This window comes from Lathamus discolor, chromosome 3, assembly GCF_037157495.1.
Source record: "Lathamus discolor isolate bLatDis1 chromosome 3, bLatDis1.hap1, whole genome shotgun sequence".
Taxonomy (NCBI): Eukaryota; Metazoa; Chordata; class Aves; order Psittaciformes; family Psittacidae; genus Lathamus; species Lathamus discolor.
The window spans coordinates 51,234,445-51,255,433 of record NC_088886.1 but is presented as its reverse complement, the minus strand read 5'-3'; the positions used below and the strand labels follow the sequence as shown (position 1 = coordinate 51,255,433).

The 20,989-nt window shown below is 41.6% G+C and overlaps 1 protein-coding gene across 2 annotated transcripts in view; it reads right to left on the bottom strand.

Annotated features, from left to right (window-relative positions):
- RYK (receptor like tyrosine kinase) overlaps positions 1–20,989 on the bottom strand; it is a 55,003-nt gene that overhangs the window by 31,276 nt on the left and 2,738 nt on the right. For both annotated transcript variants that reach the window (XM_065675189.1, XM_065675191.1), the window contains exons 2-6: positions 7,893–8,014; positions 7,062–7,161; positions 5,759–5,893; positions 3,923–3,979; positions 3,186–3,330 (exon numbers count right to left, since the gene is read on the bottom strand). In XM_065675189.1, coding sequence (XP_065531261.1) covers positions 3,186–3,330; positions 3,923–3,979; positions 5,759–5,893; positions 7,062–7,161; positions 7,893–8,014 — 559 coding nt within the window. The remainder of the gene's footprint in view (positions 1–3,185; positions 3,331–3,922; positions 3,980–5,758; positions 5,894–7,061; positions 7,162–7,892; positions 8,015–20,989) is intronic.

Below are 20,989 nucleotides of genomic sequence, written 5' to 3'. Positions count from 1 at the left end.
TCCTCCCACACAGGATCCTAAACTCCACCATCTCATGGTCACTGCAGCCAAGGCTGCCATTGACCGTCACCACTTCGACCAAACCCTCCTTGTCGGCGAGTACTAAATCTAGCAGCGCTGCTCCCCTAGTTGGTATGTCCACCATTTGCATTAAGAAATTATCATCGATGCACTCGAGGAACCTCCTAGACTGTGAATGACTGGCTGTGTGAGTCTTCCAGCAAATATCAGGGTAATTAAAGTCCCCCACGACGACTAAGGCATGTAGTCGCGAGGCTACTTCCAGTTGCCTGTAGAAAGCCTCATCAACTCCTTCGTCCTGATCAGGAGGTCTGTAATAGACCCCCACAACTGTATCACCCGTGCCAGTCAGCCCCTTGATTCGTACCCACAGACATTCCACTTGCTCCTCATCCGACCCCGGACAGAACTCAATACATTCTAGTTGCTCTCTCACGTAAAGAGCAACTCCACCACCTCGCTTCGCTGACCTATCTTTCCTAAAAAGGACATAGCCATCCATGACAACATTCCAGTCATGTGAACTGTCCCACCATGTCTCTGTAATCGCCACTAGATCATAACCTTTAGCCGGCACACAGACTTCTAACTCCTCCTGTTTATTCCCCATGCTGCGTGCATTGGTGTACAGGCATTTCAGGGAGCCAGTCCTAGTACCCTTTTTCCCCTGTGGGACAGGGTCTAAAGAGCTATCCTTTCCCACAAGTGAAACAAGAGATTGATAGTCCTCCTTAGCCCGCCATCCTTCAATCCCTAGCATGTTCCTCTTGGGCTTGTCCCCAACAGGCCCAGTTAAATCCCCTCCCCCCTTCCTAACTAGTTTAAAGCCCTGTCAATAAGCCCTGCTAACTCCTGCCCCAAAACCCTTTTTCTTCTCTGGGACTGGTGTATCCCGCCTGTCACCAGCAAACCAGGTGTCCCATACAGCAGCCCGTGACTGAAAAACCCAAACCCCTGCCTTTGGCACCAGTCACGTAGCCATACATTAACCTGCAGAGTCTTCTTATATATCCCTTCACCCTCGCTTGCAACAGGTATGGAGGCAAACACCACTAACTAATTCTCAATACAAACATCAGGCTTACTGATTAATAGCTGGCCTCAAGCTCTCTCTGGAAACCCTTTTCAAAGTCATTCCCACACTCACTGCCTTCCAGGTGTAGTGGTCCAGCATGGTTTTCAGCACAAGGTTAAAGGCCACTGTTGGTGGTCCCCCCTTCAACTTCCTTTGAAGTTTCTGAATGAATATTCTCTGGTGCAGGCAACATATTACTGTTTATTTTAACTGTTTGCACTGCTGCGACTACAAGATGTCTCAATATGATCCACTCTCAGCGAGTTGCCCAGAAAGATGTGCCCTGAATTTTTAGGTCACTGCACTAAATACCGATGCGGAACTTGCATTTATGGCTGGCAACTCCTTTTGTAACTTGATCACCCAAGAGCCCTATAGATTTCTTTGGCAGGCTTCCTGTTGCAGGCAACCCTGAAAAAGGAATTATTCTTTTTACGCCTGTTGCAGGTTTGAAAAACTGCCTTTTTGCTTGGCTTCAATCTGGTTTTCAGGTTTCACTTGCTCATGTTCATACACTTTCTCAGTTTTCTCACTTGCACACTACATCAGCTTTTTGAAGGATGCCTTCTTGCTTTTAATAACCTCCACTATCCTGTTGTTAAGCCATGCCAACTTTCTCTGGCACTTTGTCAAGTGCCTGTGATAGGCATGCAAGCATTTATTCTGAACTTTCAATATAAGGTTCTTACACAGTCCATGTGCAGCCTGCGAACTCAGCGGCCTGGCTTTAGTTTCTATTTAACAACCTTCCTCATTTTTCTTTAGCTCTGTTTTTCAAAATTAAGAGGATCAGGAGTGGGGTTTTCAGCCACTGTTGCTCCTGAAAGGTCATTAACCCTAATGATGGTATCATCTTTGAGTCAGAAGCCCTTCACAGCAATGTTCTGAGGCTGCATTTCAAAACCATATCAAAAGTTGTTTCTTCTACCACGAGTTCCTTGACTAGATACTACAGCAAGTAGTCACTGATGATATGGAATCCTAGTGCATAACACTAAGGCTAAGCTATAACACTGAACCAGCTTCTCAACCAAGCACTGAACCATCCCCTCAGTTTCTTTCCAGGTTCCTGTGAGTGCTGTCTGCTCTGAAAAACGAAACTCCAGATCCTGATTTTCAGGCACATTTTGTTTGTGCTGCACCTTTGCTATGACACTAGTTGACCACACCTCTTACCCAGAAGCCCATCCAAGATTTTCTCAGGTCAGGAAATTTTTGGCTCAAAAAACCCCAAGTCATCACATTGCTCTCTGAAGAACTAAATCCCACACAAACCTCACAGAAATTATCAGAAAGCCATATACCAATTTAGAGCAAACTCTCTAATACCTGCAAACTACAGAGCATTAACAATAGATGAATTTTTAGCTTGTATCTCCACAGAAATCAAGTACAATGGAGTGGATGAAAGGACATTTGATCACACTACTAGGCTGAGACAAGTATCTCAAACCCTCATAAATGACACTATTCACACTCTACAAATGTAATACTTTTCCTTTCTGAATTAAAGCAAGCTGCACATCCTTGCTTTTGGGTTCGTGCTACAAGTCCTCTTCAGATGCATGTGCCAATTTGGCTTTTCAGAGTTGAAAATACATTTGGGAGAACACCACATTTTCAGCTTTATAACCAACCAGTTGTAATCCCCATGCTTTACCCCAAGTCCAAAGTGAATACTGGTAAATCAATCAGAATAGAGAAAACTGAAACTGAATCTCCTGTAAAAGTCAGTAAAAATCAACTGTTTTCAGTGTGCCCAGTTATCTGTCAAATTTTCCTTCAATCCTAACAGTCCCTGCAGATCTGCTTCCATTCAAACTTCCCCACTGTGTTGCCATACACACAACTATTCTGGAGAAAACCCAGCAGCCACAAACCTCCCACCCTGTAAACAGCAAAGAACCCACAACTGCTGCCGTTCTGCTGTATGGCACTTACTACAGTTCTACACAGGTAGTAACTGCTACAGATTGACATCAAGAGCAGAAAATGCAAGCTACTACAGAGTGCTCATTTTGAGACCAGAACTCCCACAAACCTGAATAAACGTGCCCCAGGAAAGTACCTAAAAAGTCTGAATACATACCTGTCATCCAACTCTATCCTCTTCATGCTGTGAAGATGCAAGACAGCCAATATTATTGCCACCAGGAATATAACAGCACAGCACACGCCTACACTGATATAAAATACACGGGTAGAAGTGGTGGGAGCTGCATTTACAGGATCAACTGAAAGAGAAAAGTGAAAGTTACTGAACCTTTCTCGAAAACAAACAAAAAGAAAACATAACAAACATTTTGTTAGTTCCAGCAGGCTGACACTTCAGGAGGGCAGTGTTGCTCTCCCCAGACTCACACCCAGTGCCCTACCACCAACATCCATTAGGAGCCGATCTGCAGAGGAAGACCATGATATCCCCCCAAAAGAGTGGGCACCACAGTTCCTGCTGCAGCAAAGCAGGGCAGGGCACAGCAAGGCACTCAACACCTGTATTTATTTTTTGGGTCAAAAGGAGGATTCCTATTAAAGGATAAAAGCTACCCAAGAACCTCCTAAAATAGTCTTGTTGGCCCTGCTGGTTCTATCTCACACAATCCCTTGACCTTCCTCCACGGCTCCCATGCTGCAAACACAGTAGAAGCATGGACAAACCAAGTTTGCAGCTCAGATGAGCCCCAACAGAGCATGTGGCATGTATCTGGCAATTAAGGCTGGAAGAACAGGAATCAACTGCACACCAGGACACACATCAATACAGTAAATAAAATCAGATTAATACCTAAGTACACCAAAATAAGTTGTGCACTCAGAAGTACTCACAGATAGCCTTGCTGCTGTTTTTATCAGATGCTGGAGATTTTACTTCTGGTTCAAGCTCTAAACGGATGAGAGAAAACCATTAAGTTTGGTATACACTTGTTATTGTAGCCCTTCACAGGAAGTCAACTGCCTCATTTACGGAAAAGCAAACCTGCTTTTCCAAACAGGTGAGCTGACTTCAGGACTACAATTATCTCCTGATTTCCATTTTAAAAACCTAACCACTGTACAATAAAAATCACACTTAAGACACATGGGTCAGGTATTTCACCACTGATACACATGTCCATTGAGGCCATGCTTGAACCCACTGAATCTACCTACCTCAAAAAACCTTCCGGCTTGTCCACCAAAGTCCAAAGCAGCAAACAGTAGAAAGAGGAGGTGTAGAGTATGTGAGTGTATGCTAAGACACTAAGCAACAAAGACCTCACAGAATCAGTTACTACTGGATAGAAAATAATATCTGAAATGTTTAATTAATACTACCCTGACCTTTTTGGAAGAAATTCTGTCTCAAGTCTAATGCTACTCATCCTAGGAAGAAGTAAGAGATGCAGCCATGGGCACTGTGCCTTCTCAGCTGATGCTACAGTCACAAGTATTTTAAAACTGAAGAATGAAAAAGGTTATGCCTATTTTAATATTCATAAATATGGAACAAAAGTCACCAGGATGATCACTGTCACTGAAATTCTTATGAACCCACAGAAACATAATCTTTGCATGAATTCTCTGCGTAATTTAGAAAGTGGCTCTATCTCACACACCCAGGTAACTGTGAAGTATCTGTGGAAACCTCCTCTGCATGTTCAGCAGCTCAACAAGCTATGAATGCATGAGCAGTGCTGACTTCCCCACCTAGAATCTTTGAAAAAGTACCTAGGTAAAAAAAAAAATTGCAGATTATCAGCCAGACCTCCATTTTCCCTAGAGATACACTTCAAATTAAGAATGCTCTTCCTATAGTGTCAGTACAGCACAAGTGTCACACTATTATGTGCTAAAAAAGCCATGCTACCCCTTTCACCCACATGTTCCGGAAGTTCATCCTTAGACATTCATAGTGAACAGAAGTGACAAACACACCTCTGAAAAGCCAACTACTGTCTTCAAAGCCTTCAAGTAAACTGAACAGAGCCACAGTGAGCACATAAATAGAGAAGTGGTCATCCTCCAAGGTTGCCTGAGAACAGGCCACCATAGCCATTTTTAAGGAGAAGACAGTTCTTGGGTCTTTACAAGATAATCTCCTTCTGATGCCTATGAAGCTACTTCTAGGAAGTAGCAACAGGAGACAGAAACAATCCAAGAACAAATCGTGCCTGCAGATTCCCAAGTCAAAACCCAAAGAGTTTATCTGGGATTTCTGAAATCTGCATTATCTACCAATATAATTTTGTACTCCAAGTCTTAAAGACTAACACCTGCTTACAATCACTGAACAGCCCATTCTAAGTTTATCACAATTTATATATTAAGTAGATTTTGTTGGTAATTCTTAGAACAATCTGAATATTCAGAGTGCTGCAGTTTTGAAGAATTTGTTTCTTCCTTCCAAGCACAAGAGAGAAAATGCTTTTTGCTACATAGGTAAAAAGGTCTGCCAACACAGCAGAACACTGGGGGAATTTTTTCATCCATCAGCTTCTCCTTTTACCAAAAGTCTCCATTCATCCCTGAAAAGCAGAACTTGACCTGGTTTCTTCCTATCCTCTTCAACATTCATTTTCAGGAATTGTCACTTGTGCCCTGGTTCATATACCTTCCCACTCCTTTTCCCTATCATACTTTAAACACTAAAAGCTTTTTAGTATTTGAAACTTGATGCCTTACTTTTGTAGCACATTTTCCTTCGCTTGAAATTTAGTACTGTGATGTTTTTTGATGAATTTATTGTCAAGTTGAGCTGCATTAGTATTGTGACCTCAGAGTCAAGTCTGCCAGTGCAGGAGAGTTCAACACGAAACACTGCAAACAGACAACAAATCTGCATTACAATTCAGTTTGAGCACTTTTCAGACATCCTGATGAAAGAACATTCAAATGATAAGGGTCTTTTAAAATTATGTTTATAATACACATTTTTAAAGAACTTGCTACTAAGAAATGCTATTTTAGTCTTCATACTTTGTAATTTCAGACAACTATTAAGGCAGGAAAGGACATCTATTTGTAATTAATTTATGCAAATTGCATTAAACATTTACTGATTACTAAAATTGTATTTATGGATAAATGACCATTGCCTTCCATTAGCTCTGGAGCTCAAGTGCTGTCACAAGAAACCTCCATTACTACAGAAAACCAGATTTAACTTTCCTTGTTGCTTTTTCAAGTGCTATGAAGGTTAGCCTTTTTTCACAACCAGTAAGCTTAAATATTCTGGTCTCTGCAAATCTGACTGCAATCAAAGCTTAAACTAATATGGCACTTTTTATTTGTTAGCTTACAGGCCAGTACTATTTATGCCAACAAGGCAACACAATAAGCCTAATTCCCTAGTGTCTGCCTTCATAAAGAACAGGTACGCAACCAAAGCATATATATATATATATATATATATATATTATTGCCCCTTGAGTGTCTAACAGAGCACAAGACAGTGAGAAACCATACTTGGAACAAGCTTCAGTAATGATCATTTGCACATTTCCTGAAACTAATGTTAGTGTCTATAGTATAAAATCTACGAAAGAGCTAGTACATATTCAAAATAGTTTTCTCAGTTTTAAACTTACCAAAAACACTTCAATACATTAACAACTCCCACACACCTTGAAATGTCATCTCTATAGGCTAGAGAAATGAAAAGGTGTGGATTTTAAAATCCATGCACATGTTAATTATTATTACTGAAAGAGAACGGGAACCTTGCCTTGTATGTGTACGTATACATAGGAAAATATCTATCCTCTACTGAACAAGTGGAAAAGATATTACTCTCAGATTAATAGTTTCAATCTATAATACCCTTTTAGCAATATCAGAACTGTTGCAGAAGCATGTAAACATGTGTTTAATAGAGGAAAATTACTCTTATACGAGACTACACACATTTTGAAAGAAATGAAGTACCACCTGAAAGCATCACTAGTATCAGCACTAGCTGTGCACTTCTAGGGTGTGAGGAGTTTACCTGAAAGGGTGCGAGGAACTTCTCCTTGGAGAGAAATGTTGGCCTGGGGCATGGCCATCGCCATGGGATTATCTACCTGAAATCCCAGTTTATACTCAACCTGTAGCAACAATTGGGAAACAGAAAACATGTAAGAAATCTCTACAGTAGTAAAAAGAAATGCTAAATACCTTGTCATAATTATTCTTGAAATTAAAAAACTATCTTTAAAACAAAAAAAAAAAAAAAAAAGAACATCTGGCAGAGACTAAACAAATCATTTCAGAAAAAGAACATAAATAGTTAAGTAACTGGAAATCCTTCAAAATGTAAGAGCATACACAATCTTTATGACAGCTGTTGCTGCACACTCCAGCCCTAGCGATTAAGTGAAATAAAAATCCTTTTCCATTTAATCAGGGCCTGGTGATAACATACTAGATGCTACTTTTATAGGTTCTTGTCTCCAAGCATAGGTTTCTAGAAATCTCGAAAATGCAATTGCTCTACATTTGATTTCCAGAGGCTTCAGCTCATGGCTGCTTCTTCTGTGTGTTCAATGCACCCCCAGAAGAGATTTCACAGCCAGTAGCTTGGATATACACATATATAGTCTGCCAGAAACAAGAAGCAGAAAACACTTCAGAAGAAGTGATTAACCTTTATAAAACAAGAAAGGAACAGTTTGGATACATATCCTCTTAACTTACTGCCTGCGATCATAGAAATAATTCTTTTGCCCCTAGTATAATTTTTGCAAAGAAAAAAGCCATTACATTACAACAGTGGGTATTCCCTAAGCAGCACAGATCATGTATCAAGCACTGCAACACAGAAGTTATGTCTGCTTACCTTAGATTTCGCATGCCAGCTGAAGTGAAGATTGTTGGTCTCGCTGGGTATTAAGAGATTAAAGGACAATGCATAGTGATTAACCACATCATTCCTCACATAAGACAACTCTGCATCAAGACCTGTAATGAGAAAGAAGAGTAAGACAGGGAAGAACCAGAAGTAACACACTGAAACAAGCAACTCTCAGTACCACCAACTCCATTTATATTTGAATGTTTAAGCAACTGCTTCCTCAAGTTTATAAATTTAATTGCAAGTTTGGAGATGAATGCTCATGCAGGTCAGCATTAGCAAAAGTGCTTCAAATTCTTACAAAGCAGCAATTTCAGAGATGCTGCAGCCTAATGAACAGGTAAAAGTTGGAATGGGAAGGAAAGAAACATAACTTTTCATACAATCCTCCAAAAGAGTCATTACAGACTCTCCTGAATGTAGCCCTGTCTGCTTCTGGGAATCACAGGTCCAATTTTGGTCTTACCTACAACTGTGTACACTCAAAACAAACTGCTTTGGATTATCAGCTTGTTAACTGCAGGTAATTCTTCCTGGAATAGCACATTTCTTGAGACACATAAGCACTACAGAATTACCTTCAAGGTAATTAGATCATAACACAAAACATAGTGAAAGGAGGAATATCCATTTGTACACAAAGTACCCTTTGCTTTCCGAACAACCTACAAAATTGAAAGACCCACAAAACTATCTATTACAGAGCACTAAGGTGCATATTTCTAATTAAGACACATACTCCGATATCAAAGATACCAAAGTTGCTGTTACCTTTTGCGGCACATATTCCAAGGTCACAACAAATATAAGAACACAGAGTAGGACTCTAAAGCTTGCCCTGGGTACTATTAGCAATTAGTGGTAAAATAAGCACTACAAGTTAACTCACTTCCCTGCAGCTGTAAAATTAATCCCAGGTCTATACCCTCAGGACAAAACCATAATGTATTTGTAATCAGTACTATTTTGTCTGGTGTCATACTGCTCTTCCTCCTTTGCTCCCAGTGAAATGCTCTTCTGGCTCAGCAATATAGCGACATGCTAAGAGAACAATTAGGCAAATCAGACACAGGTGCACACTCCAAGCATAATCCATGCAGAGGAAACTGTTCAATTAAGGTATCCTGAAGTTATTCCAAGAATATAGAGAATCATGAAAGGGTTTTGGGCTTTAAGTAAAAAAAGGTAACAACTGAACTGTGTAGACAAGCTGCATTTAAACAAAGCTTAGCTTGAGAGGAACAGTTCCTCCTGTTTAGCGTAAAAACTGAGCACAGAGCACTGCAAAGTGATAAGCTTTCTCTGATTCCAGAACTCGATTTAATCCACCTTGTTTTCCACAAGATATAGAAATGCAGCCAAGATATTCCTCTTCACTCTGGTTGCTGTTAACCACTGCTGGCTCATTAGTGTCCTGAAACTTAATCAAAACCCAAGAGTATATAACCACAGATACTGGGACGCGGGAAAGAGGGAGAACCCTAGAGACTGGATGCATGAATCAACAGACCAGAGTAATCCCAGGGACAACTACTCAAACAAGACCTTGAACAGAAAAAGATGCAGGTGAAGCCTTATGTGCTGAATATAATCAGCCTGAGACAGTATTTTAAAAAAAGGTTAAACTTTTTTCCAATTTGTACATTTTTCTACTCAATAATAAATGGCAAATGCGAAAGTACATTCACCAGCAAGACAGGGAGGAGGGGAAAGCACAAACAAACCTTGAAACAAAATAAAGCTTGGAAAACACATTAAAGAAACCATTTTAAAACATCAGCTGTAGTTTTGCTTTGGCAAGCCTCCTTAAACAATCTATGTGCAGACAAGGCACAACGTTAAAGGATCTGGTTTCTCATTACTTGGACTTGACTAACCTACACCAACCCATGTGAAAACAGCAAAACCAATGCACTGCTCTGATTTCCAGGCAAAACCGTCACCCTTTTACCCAGGCAACCCCTAAATCGCATTATTAGCTTCCACATCTTTGTACCTCCCAGTCTTGAGCACAAACCTGAAAGAATAAATTAAAGTTGAACACAAACAAAAAGGTAAATTTAAGCAGTACCACAGAGAAAGTCTGTCATTCTTTGCGCTGTTTAACATAACAAAACATCTGAAGAAGCTCAGAAAGGAAGGGGAGAGACCAGTTTTCATTCCCAAATGCAAAGGATGCTGGGCAGCCCTTGTGTTCATGACAAAATTGAATCATGTCAGTCTAGCCGCCTAACAAAACACCTCTTTGCAAATGTCCTTGTGCAAATGCAGTCTAGCTTCAACTATTTTTTTAACCTCTCATTTTAAGCACACTACACAAAAGAAACTTTCCTCTATCAGCATGCAAAGAACTAGATTTTATTCTTACAAAGCAGATCTATCCTACAACAGGCACTAGTAATAACACATCCTTATTAAAGACAACAACGGTGTTCAGGAGTCTGTTACCTGGGGTTCTACTTCATTACTCACTTGCTTCAAGCTATCGTAAGATTATTCTGGCAGATTTTGTCTATAATCAAGAGACAGAAAACGAATGTGCAATGCAAGAGTTAGATGAGATTGCTGTTAGACTAGAGCTAATGTTCTTATGGCAAAGAGTAGTATTTCATGAAGAACAGTCTGGTAACACTAGTTGGCATAATCAGCTCTGCCAGCTGCCTACCAAACCCTGTGGTAGATTCCTGTCTGCATACAGAAGTGACTGAAACTAGTGCCTGTCTTCTTAATATGCTAGTCTAATTTGAAAGAGTTTCTTCTTAAGCAGCTGAAAAATCTCTGCAGTGTGACATCAAACCCCTACAGTTCTCATGCAGAAGTCACTCCTGCTCCTGAGTCACAGACAATGAAATCAACTGAGTTATACAGTTAAACAAGTTATTATCTTTTATATAAATATTCTAGTTGTTCAGAAACTTACATGCTCTAGATAACCATGTCTCCACTGCTGAGCAGCTCATCTAGGTTAGTGCTCTGGCCAGACCAGAAATTTCCACTCCAGAGTGAACATCCACATGAAGAAGCATGAATCTCAAGCTTCAACATCCCTTCACCACCACCCACTCCCCAGGTCTGCATCCCAGCCCACAAATACACAGGATTTTCCTAGCAATGCACAATTCACCTTGTAGAAGAAGGATAGAGTTTTTCTTCTCCATTTTCCTTTCATTGAAAGCTCACCTGAAGTCCAAAACACTGACTAAATCCTCAGCTTTCTTTTTTTTTAGCAACAGGTTCTGCAAATGTTTAATGGAAAAATTCCACTATTTCATACCATTATCCTGAGTACAAGAAAATGTGGCAGAAGAATTAAAAATCAGCCCTGAACTACTGAAATTTTTCTTCTTTTTTTTCAGAGTAAACACTTTTCCAAAGCAAGTCTTCTTAGTTTGAATGTATTTAACTAGTTCACTTCAACAACCAGCTACACAGGGCTGAAAATACAACTGATAGTTTAAAAAAAAAAAAAAAAAAAGACAAAATCAAATACAAACTGATCCACATGGATCAATTTCATTTAGAAAAAGCAAACTATTGGAAATGTAATACTAAGATCTGAATATACATACACACACTTCCTATATCCTTGTATATACATTTAGCATATACAATTACAAAAGTGAACTTTCCTTTAATAGAATAAGTAACAGGTTATAGTTTTCTACTTGCATTTTTACTTAAGTTTTCCACAAAGCTACAGTCTGCCAGTTATAGGTGTTGGTCAGGAATTTGGGCTGAAACACTCGCTTTTAAAAGTCTTACAGTCCCTGCGTCTCTGGAAAAGATGACTGATTACAGAATCCCAGACTGGTTTGGGCTGGAAGGGACCTTAAAGCTCATACAGTTCAAATCCCCTACCACAGGCAGGGACACCTTCCACTAGAGCAGGTTGCTCCAAGCCCCATCCAGCCTGGCCCTGAACACTGCCAGCGATGGGGCAGCCACAGCTTCTGTGGGCACCCTGTGCCAGCACCTCACCACCCACACAGGGAAGAACTTCTTCCTAATGCCAGTGACCTACACAGCAGGCATGGAGAAATGGGACAGATAGGAAGAGGAATGGTACAGATACAGGGTTGGAGGTGACTGAAAGGGAAGTCTATAATATCAAAATGAACTTTGAGCAATTAAGGAACTTCATTCTTAGCTCACACAATAGGTATATTTATGAAATAAAAATTTAACTTCTCAGTAACGGCAAATGTCTCAATTATTGTAACATGAAGTTTGATGCTCCTTTTGAATTCAAATGAAAGTAAACATTGAGACTAGAAAATAAAAAGAAAGGTTCTATCCATGTCAACTGCAGTTGCCCAAGAGTACACACCCTGAAATTAAATCACTTCAGATCAAATGCTCTTGAACTGAACTGCTGTTATCTTCCTAGCCAAAACCTAATCATCTAACAAAGATACGTCAGACATCATTTGGACTTGTGAATAACATGCATTTTCAATATTTTAATGTAATCTACCCACAGAAGCTGTGACACTTACTGTTTGTTTTGGATTTTTTTAAGTTATAGCACTGCACCCGCATGTTCATTCAGTCATCCCTGTAGGCAACAACATAAGGTACAACAGCATCAGTTACCTGCACTTTATGTTATGGAGAAACTTGAATGTATGCAAGTCAACCTACAGGGGCTTTTGAAAGCCCTATCAAATGCCTTTGGGTCAAGATCAGAGGGATCATCTCCAAGAGGACCTTACAGTAGGCATCTGTTACTGACCTTCAAACCAAGACACCAAGACCAACAAAGCAGTATTTGGGTCACTTAAGTAAGCTTCAAGTCAACAGAATCTGGTTCTTCTGAGTGACTTAAACTACCCAGGCATTTGTTGGAAGAACAATACAGTAGCTCATGTGGCTCAGGTGTCATCCATCAAGATCTTAGAATGCACTGAGGACTGTTTCCTCAGACAAACGTTAGATGGGCAAACCAGGAATGAGGCAGTGCTGGACTTGCTACTCATAAACCAAGAAAACCTGCTTTGCAATGTCTCAGTTAGTGATAGCCTCAGCTGCAGTGATCACAATCTTGTGGAGTCTGAGATCCAGCTGAGTGTGCTGAAGGTTAGTACAAAGATTTTTTATTTCAGAAGAGCAAACTTCAGCTCACTGAGAGCTCAGCTGAAAGATATACCATGGAGGATAAAGGAGCTAGCGAGTGCTGGGAGATGTTTCAAGAACATTCTCTTGGAAGCAAAAACACTGTTCATCCTTTAAAAGTAAGGTAAGTGGGTGAAGCAGGAGACCCCCTGGCTTAACTGCAAGTGTTGTGAGTCTGCTCAGAATCAAAAAGGAAAGAATACCAGAGATGGAAAAGCAGACAAATAACCACTGAGAATTACAACAGCATTGCCAGGGTATGCCAAGATGCAGTTAAAAGAGCACAATCTCAGCTCAAATTGAAATTGACCAGAGACGTCAAAAGCTGCAAGAAAGAATTCTTCAGGTACATATACAACAAGCAGCAATAGAAGGAAAATATTGCCCACCGAAAACACTTTTCAGCAGAGGTTCTCAACACTTTCTTCCCCTCTGTCTTTACAAGCACTGTCGAACCCCAGGCCTTAGGAACAAAAATCCAGGTTGATGCAAACACAGACCCATCACCAGTGAAGGAAGAGCTGGTATGTGAACTTAAGAGGTCCTCCAGGGATCAATATTGGGCACAACACTGTTCAACATCTTCCTAAGTGATCTTGATGATGGGATCAAGAGTACTCTAATGAAGCCTGATGATAAGAGCAAACTGAGTGTGGAAACGGGCACTTTGGAATGGAGAGACATCCTTCAGGAAGACCTGGATAGACAAGAAGAACAGGCTAACAAGAACCTTACAAAGTAGCTGGGATCTGCCTGGCTGGGAAGCAGCTCTGTGGAACGGGACCTGGGAGTCCTGGTGAACACCAAGATCAGTATGAGTGAACAGTGTGCAGCTGCGGCAAAGAAAGCCAACAGGATGCTGGGGAACACCAACAAGGGCATCCCAGAAGAGATAATGGAGTCATTTTCCCATTCAGCACTTGTCAAGCCACACCTGGAATACTGCATTCAGTTTTTCTCCCCACTAGGCAACAAAGATGTGGACAGGCTGAAGAGGGTCCAGAGAAGGGCCACAGAGATGAGCAAAAGGCTGGGCAAGTCATGCTGAGAGAACTGGTTTTGTTTAGCCTTGAGAAAATAAGGCTCACTGAATACCTTATCACCATGTTCCAGTATTTAAAGGGTAGCTACAAAGAAGATGGAGACTCCCTTTCTACAAGTAGTCACATGGAAAAGATGTGGGGCAATGGGCAGAATTTAACCCTGGAAAGATTCCAAATTGGACACAAAAGGAAGAATTTTCAGTGAGAACAATGAGTCATTGGTAAAAACGCCTCCAAGGAACCAGTGAATTCCACAGCACTGGACACTAAAGATTCAGCTGGACAGGGTGCCGGGCCAGCTTGCGTAGGCCATGCTTTTGCCATGAAATGTTGGACTAGATGATCGAGGTCTCCTTCCAACCTAGTGTTCTACGATTCTGTGACTGCTGAACGGATAGCTATCATTGAGACACTTTGAAAGGCTTCCATCACAGTGACATTAATTGTTTTAACGATAAACCCAAGTTCCACATGAACTAAACCATGTCTGCTTGCTTCTGTGGCAAGCTCTGCACTCAGGAAAGCCATGGCGCTTTGTATTGGTTTTGTTTTATTAGGAATTACTCTGCAAGGCCATCAGCTAACTTCATAAAGGCCAAAGGAGTTTTGAGAGAATAACCAACCACATCAGCCTCGCTGGTATCATTAGCATTACATATTCTGAGTGGCTGCAGCTTTTCAGGCCTGCTAAGCAGCAGCTCCAATGCTCACATTACTGCTCTGATCTTTCCCAAACAGCATGGTGAAATCAATATACTGGTTAATTTAATTATGGCTATTCAACACCCTGTAAGTGGCAGCAGAATTCTAAAGCATCACATTAGTTTCATGCTGTTGCTTCTACTCCCAGCTCTCCAAAGCAGTCAGCGCAAATATGCAAGTTATCCACTTGAAAGAAGGACAAAGGCAGAGATGGAAGAGAAATAATGGATTTGAAGCCTCTACCATCGCACCCTTTGTACCACCACAAGGCGTTTTCAGAGAGTGTTAGCATTCATTCTTACATGGAATCTGCTGGTGCTGCTGCCATTCAGAGGTGGGGGGAAAAACAAGGGAGGAAAAAAAATCAATTCATCAGGCACAACTCATTAAAATGCACTTCACCCTTTACACACACCCAGCTTTCACAGTACCATTTTAACACTGCACACTAAGCCACTACAGGAATAGTCTGTAAGTAAAGACCCACTGCAAGAAAAATACAAGCCTCAGTTATATCTTAGTCTGGATAACTCCAGGTAGGAAATAACCATCAAGTAATCCCATTCCACCAGAACAACTATGAACCAAGATATATTTTGAATTAGTCTCAGTTATTCATTTTTTCCAGTATCCAAACACAACCCTGAACAGCAGAAGGGGAGGAGAAAAAACGTTTCCCGCTCTCAGGAAAATGCTACCCTGAGATCTTTCATGCCTGTGAGCATGATCCTGATCTCTTGTATTTCCTGCTGCCCAAGTGGTGTTAAGAAGCAGTTTCAGTCCCCGTCTTCCTCCCAGTACTGTGAGCCCTTCTTGCTGGCTTTTCTCATGCATGCAGAGAGTTCTTTGCCTCCATTTCCTCTCTCTTGTTCCCATTCTGTCCACGCACCAGAGGGAGAAAGACAATGTATTCAAAGTCGCCACACAATCAACAGTGATAAAAAAGATGCTGCCAAACAGAACACAGGTGTAAAATCACAGAAGTGAGGAATGAAGCTTTGGCATAACCCCTCCATCCTCACCCCACATCAGACGAGCCTTCAGTCTCAGAGATCAGATTTCTTCGAAGTCCCTGACACAGAAATGTTACAAGAGCCACACACATTTATCACTAGGCAGACCTTGGCCTCTTGGGAGCTGAAATGACTGCTTCCTCCCCAGGCTGTATCCAGACCAAACTGCACAAGGAAGCCAAGCTGTCTGCTGCCTGTGCAGTCCCTCCTCAATAGCCAATCTGCAGAAACAAACTGCTTTCTCCAAGAAGGATTCAGATGAAGCCCCTGGTATTTTGAAATCCCAACACATCAGCTGGCGTGATAAAGAAGGGTGCAGAAATCAACCACTCATCTCAACATGCACGAGGACTTCGTTATTTCCCAGATTTCCCTTTCAGTAGCAGTCACACAGAATACATTATTTCAAAGCAATCCTAACCCAGGCTAGAAGCTGCCTCCACTACCATCACTTCTGACAGCCTTCACAGGCCATTTCCAGCTTCTAGAATCATACTCTCCTGCCAGTTTGCAAGCATTACAAATATCGCAGTGGGTTTACATGACTGTATATATGCATCTCCAAAGAAACACCTATACGCACTTTGCTATTTGAACTTTGCAAATTTCAAGTGAGGTAACAGAATGAAAAGGGCACAGGAACCCCAAATGCAGCTTGTTCTCACGTGAACCTCAAAATATAGACATGAACAGTGGTACTCAGTAAATGAGAGAGACAAGAACCCCAGCACACTGAAAGGCTCCAAAACAAAGAGATTTGCTTATCTCCAGGATGCAAGTAACTTGTCACAACCTGCTGCAGCTTGCAAGCAGCCAGATGTTGCTGCATGCACCCTCTACCCTACCAGACTTAATCCCTCCATTTCTCCGAAACAGACATAAGTGCCATTCACCTGCAACACTGAAAAGCCCATCTAGTAAGCACCAGTCACAGACTATCATTAGGCTAAAAAGCTTTACAGGGCAAGGTACTAAAATATTTATCCTAAAAAAAAAACACAATTAAGTGAAATATAGCAAAATACATCAGCAGCAATACAGATTTGTTACAGTGCACAGCATCTGTCAATATTAGAAGCTTTCTTTCCATCCAGCAGTGTGCACTTTGTCACGGTTTAAACCGAGCCACACAGGTCGCTCACTCACTCCCCCCCCCCCTTCTCCCTCTTTCTTTCTTTCTCCCCCCACCCCTGCTCCCGGAGGGATGGGGAGGAGAATCGAGAGAATGTAACTCCCACGGGATGAGATAAGAACAGCCCAGTAACCAAGGTATAACACAAATCACTACTGCTACCACGAATAATGATAAGAGAAAATAACAAGGGAAGAGAATACAATACCACTCGCCAAGTGAGTTCAATCCCCCCTTGAAGAGAGCCCATTCCCTTCCGGGTAACTCCCAGTTACCTCCCTGGGCATGATGTGCTGTGGTATGGAATACCTCTTTGGCTAGCTTGGGTCAGGTGTCCTGTCTCTTCTTCCTCCCGGACTGTCCTTGTCCCTGGCAGAGCATGAGACTCACAAAGTCCTTAGCCAGAATAAACATTACTTAGCAACAACTAAAACCAACTGATGTTATCAGCTGTGCTCCCAGACTGAAAGTTAAAACACAGCACTGCACCAGCTACTAAGAAGGAGAAAAACTGACTGCTACTGCTAAACCCAGGACACACTTACAGTAATCTTTAAGTCCCTTTCAAATGGTAAGTGAAGCAGGTTTCTGCACTGCTGCAAAGACAGGCAAGTGGACCTCAGCCTATATTACTTATTTTTGCATACACCATGCAAGAAGTTACCATTCTTCAGAGAGGAGCACTTAAAAGCTAGAAAATGAAGACTTATAAACATTTAGACAGCAGAATCAGATTCTGAACTGTCGGTCACGTACCACAGACACTTGTTTCAAGACCTTCGGGTACTCAAACATCTCCCTTTCAGCCAATGTCTTACTCATACTCCTGAAACTACAGAGGCTCTGAACTGTATTTTTTTCCATCTTAAAGAGGCACCTGTATAAGCACCTGTAAGCTACCCATCTCACATGGAAATTTATCTTGGATGCTACTAACAAAACTCAGAGCACAGCACTAGCTCCCTGTTAGTGCTCTAGGCTGTGATGCTGTCACAGACAGGCGTGAGTAAGTTTTTAACAAGGCCCTGAAACATTTCAAGAATCACAAGAAAAAAATACTTCAACATTTTGGACATCCAGCTCATCCCAGCACACTGATTTTCAGCTCCCTTTCGTAACAGGGACAACTAACCAGGCAACAGATAAAGGAGCAAGAGAATTTCCAGTCACTATAAACTCAGTGCAAGTACAATTAAGCACTTTTGCTGTGAACCCCAAAACAGTGACATTGAGAAAGCTGTTTCACAGTATAAAATTAAGACATGTTATTTAAGATCAACTGCTGCAGTAAGTAGATGTTTAGGCTCCATCTCATATATACAAAACTGCATTTGGCCTGTAATTTACCAAGGCTCTGTTCAGTTCTGGTGAAGCCATGTGGGGTCCAGTGCTGGGCTCCCAAATACAAGAGACACAGACTACTTAAGAGAATCCAGCAAAGGACCACAGAGATGATTAAAGGGATTGGAGCATCTCTCCTATGAAGAGGTCGAAAGAGATGGAGCTGTTCAGCACGGAAAAGAGAAGGCCCAGGGACATCTCATTAATGTATGTAAAACACATGAAGGTGTGTTCACAGAGGACTGAGCCATGCTCTTCTCAGTGGTACTCACTGACAGGACCAGAGGCAATGGGCACAAACTGAAACACAGGAGAGTCTGTCTGAACATTAGGAAAAACTCACAGACTGTCAGGATGGCCAAGCACTGGCACAGGCTGCCCAGAGAAGTGGGTAGTGGAGTCTCCATCCCTGGAGATGTTCAAAAAGCTTCTGGACACAGTGCTGAACAAGCAGCCCTAGGTGTCCCTGCCTGAGCAGGGAGCTGGACCGGATGAGCTCCAGAGGTCCCTGCCAACCTCAACCACTCTGTGAGTCAGCAGTGCAATTTAAAACACAAACAACCGCCCTCTGCTATAATAGATTCTCATTAACTTTGCATCTTTCAACCAGACAACTCATTTTAGTAAGCTGCACACTGGCTTCAATGAAATTCTAGAACACGCAAGGAAGTCACATAAGTGTTAAATTAATTTAACCCTGTAATTAAGCAAGTGCAAATATAAAACCAACAGAAGATGGCATTCAGTATGATTACTCAGAAGAAACTAGGCCAAAAATTACTGTTTGCAAACTCAAAGCAAACACTGTAGGACTTCTGGACTTCACAATTCTACTTCAACTCTAATTTAGACCCCCCCCCCTCCAATGTATTCTGACAGCCCTCAGTTACATGATAACGTATTTTTTTTCCCCCATGGGACTAAAGTCTCATTCAGTGTTCAGGCTAGACCTGTCTCTAAAATGAATCAGAGCCATGTGCTGAGGAGGGCTATCCACAAGACCAATTTCACAATTGAAAGGTATGTGGTCTACCAAAAGCCCCCAGAATGCAAGAACAAAAAGGACTGTCCTCACTGCTTAAGCATCTCATTGCTGCCATGAACCATCAGGAGCCCCCAAAATCTGAAAGAACAAAAAGGACTGTCCTTGCTGCTTAAGCATCTCGTTGCTGCTGTGAACCACGAGATACCATCTCATGACTGCTGCAAAAGAACTGCCTGCAATGCAAGAAAAACAGCTTCAGCCAAGTTTTCACAGGCAGCTACTGATTCTGGTCCTTGTACTCAGAGGGTATAATGCAAGGTCTCCTGCGAGGCTGAGCTGCAGAACTGCCAGGAACTCAAAAGCTGAAGGTCTAAGAGATAGACAATGAATGCATTAAGTGCTAAATAAGGCTATGTACTTTAAATATATTGAATCAAATCCTTAATTATTAAAGCTACCTACCTAATATTAATGGATATTTTTTACCTTATTCTCTAAACCTCAGTTCATTACCTGCAAAGCAGGGATACATGTGCCCTTGTATCACAGGATCCTGTGAAAGGCAGATCAGTCGAGCATTTCAACAGTAGGCAAACACCACATTCGGATTTCACAAGACAATCTGAATGAAAGTCACTAAATCAAGTACAGACCTTCTATTGAGCAACTCACCACTAGTTTCACTCCAACTGCCCTGTGTATTTAGCATCACAGGAGAAGAAGTAATCCGATCAAGTGGTGTTACCATGCCTATACAGTTAGATACTCCATGAAACTAATATTACTTTTGTTAGGTTTATGCACAAGCCCAAAAATGATTCCCCATATGAACTATCTTCAAAAAGCTGCAGCCCACAGTGCCAAGAGAGTTCACAGAGACCTCTAAAAAGGGCTGTGGTGCTCTGGATGTCTCTTGCCAGCAAGCAGCACTTCTCTTCCTCATCCCTGACTCTCCATCACCCCATCACCCCTTACCTCGGCACTGTTCTCACACACCTCTAGCCCCCACTGCCATCACTAAAGTCGTCTCAACCAAGTCTTCTTGACTAACTCCTCTTTGTACCTTTATCCCATCTATTGTTGAATCCTGGCTGGTGCAAGTTGAATCTGACACATTCAAACATGTGAAAACCAGTTTCTTTTTTTTTTTTCCCCCCTCCCAAAGGCTTATAGTTTGGATGGCTGCAAATGTTTTCCACGGGAACGGGAAGAGATATTTCTGACAGAGACACCATCTGCCTGCCATATAGCAAGTCCTGCTTTCATACCATGGGAACTCTGCAGCTTTTCAAAATAAAAATCAGTCTCACACAAGACAAGCCAGTTTTCTCTAGTTTTCTTCTCTGTGAAGTTCCGAAGATTTCAAAACAATTCCTCCTAAGGCAGACACATGGTCAGAATCACATAGCCTAACGGTGGAAATCTGGCACAGCATGCATGAAAGTAGCAGGCAGTTTGCACTATAAATCATAGTATCTGTCCTGTCTCCATACCACAGAAAGAACAGCACTCACAAATAATCTTAAGCAAGTCAATATTTCATTTACAAGAGCCACAACCTAATTAAAAACATGGACCATGGTTCCGTAAAACACCGAACTCTGGTTTTCAGGAGAGCAGAAGCATGGCAATGCTCCACTGAGCTGGTTCATCCTCACTGGTGGCAAGACCATGCATGGGTATGGCCCCACAGACTTTACACCACACACTGCAGATGCTCTAGCTTTGCACTGTATCACTCTCTGTGACTGATT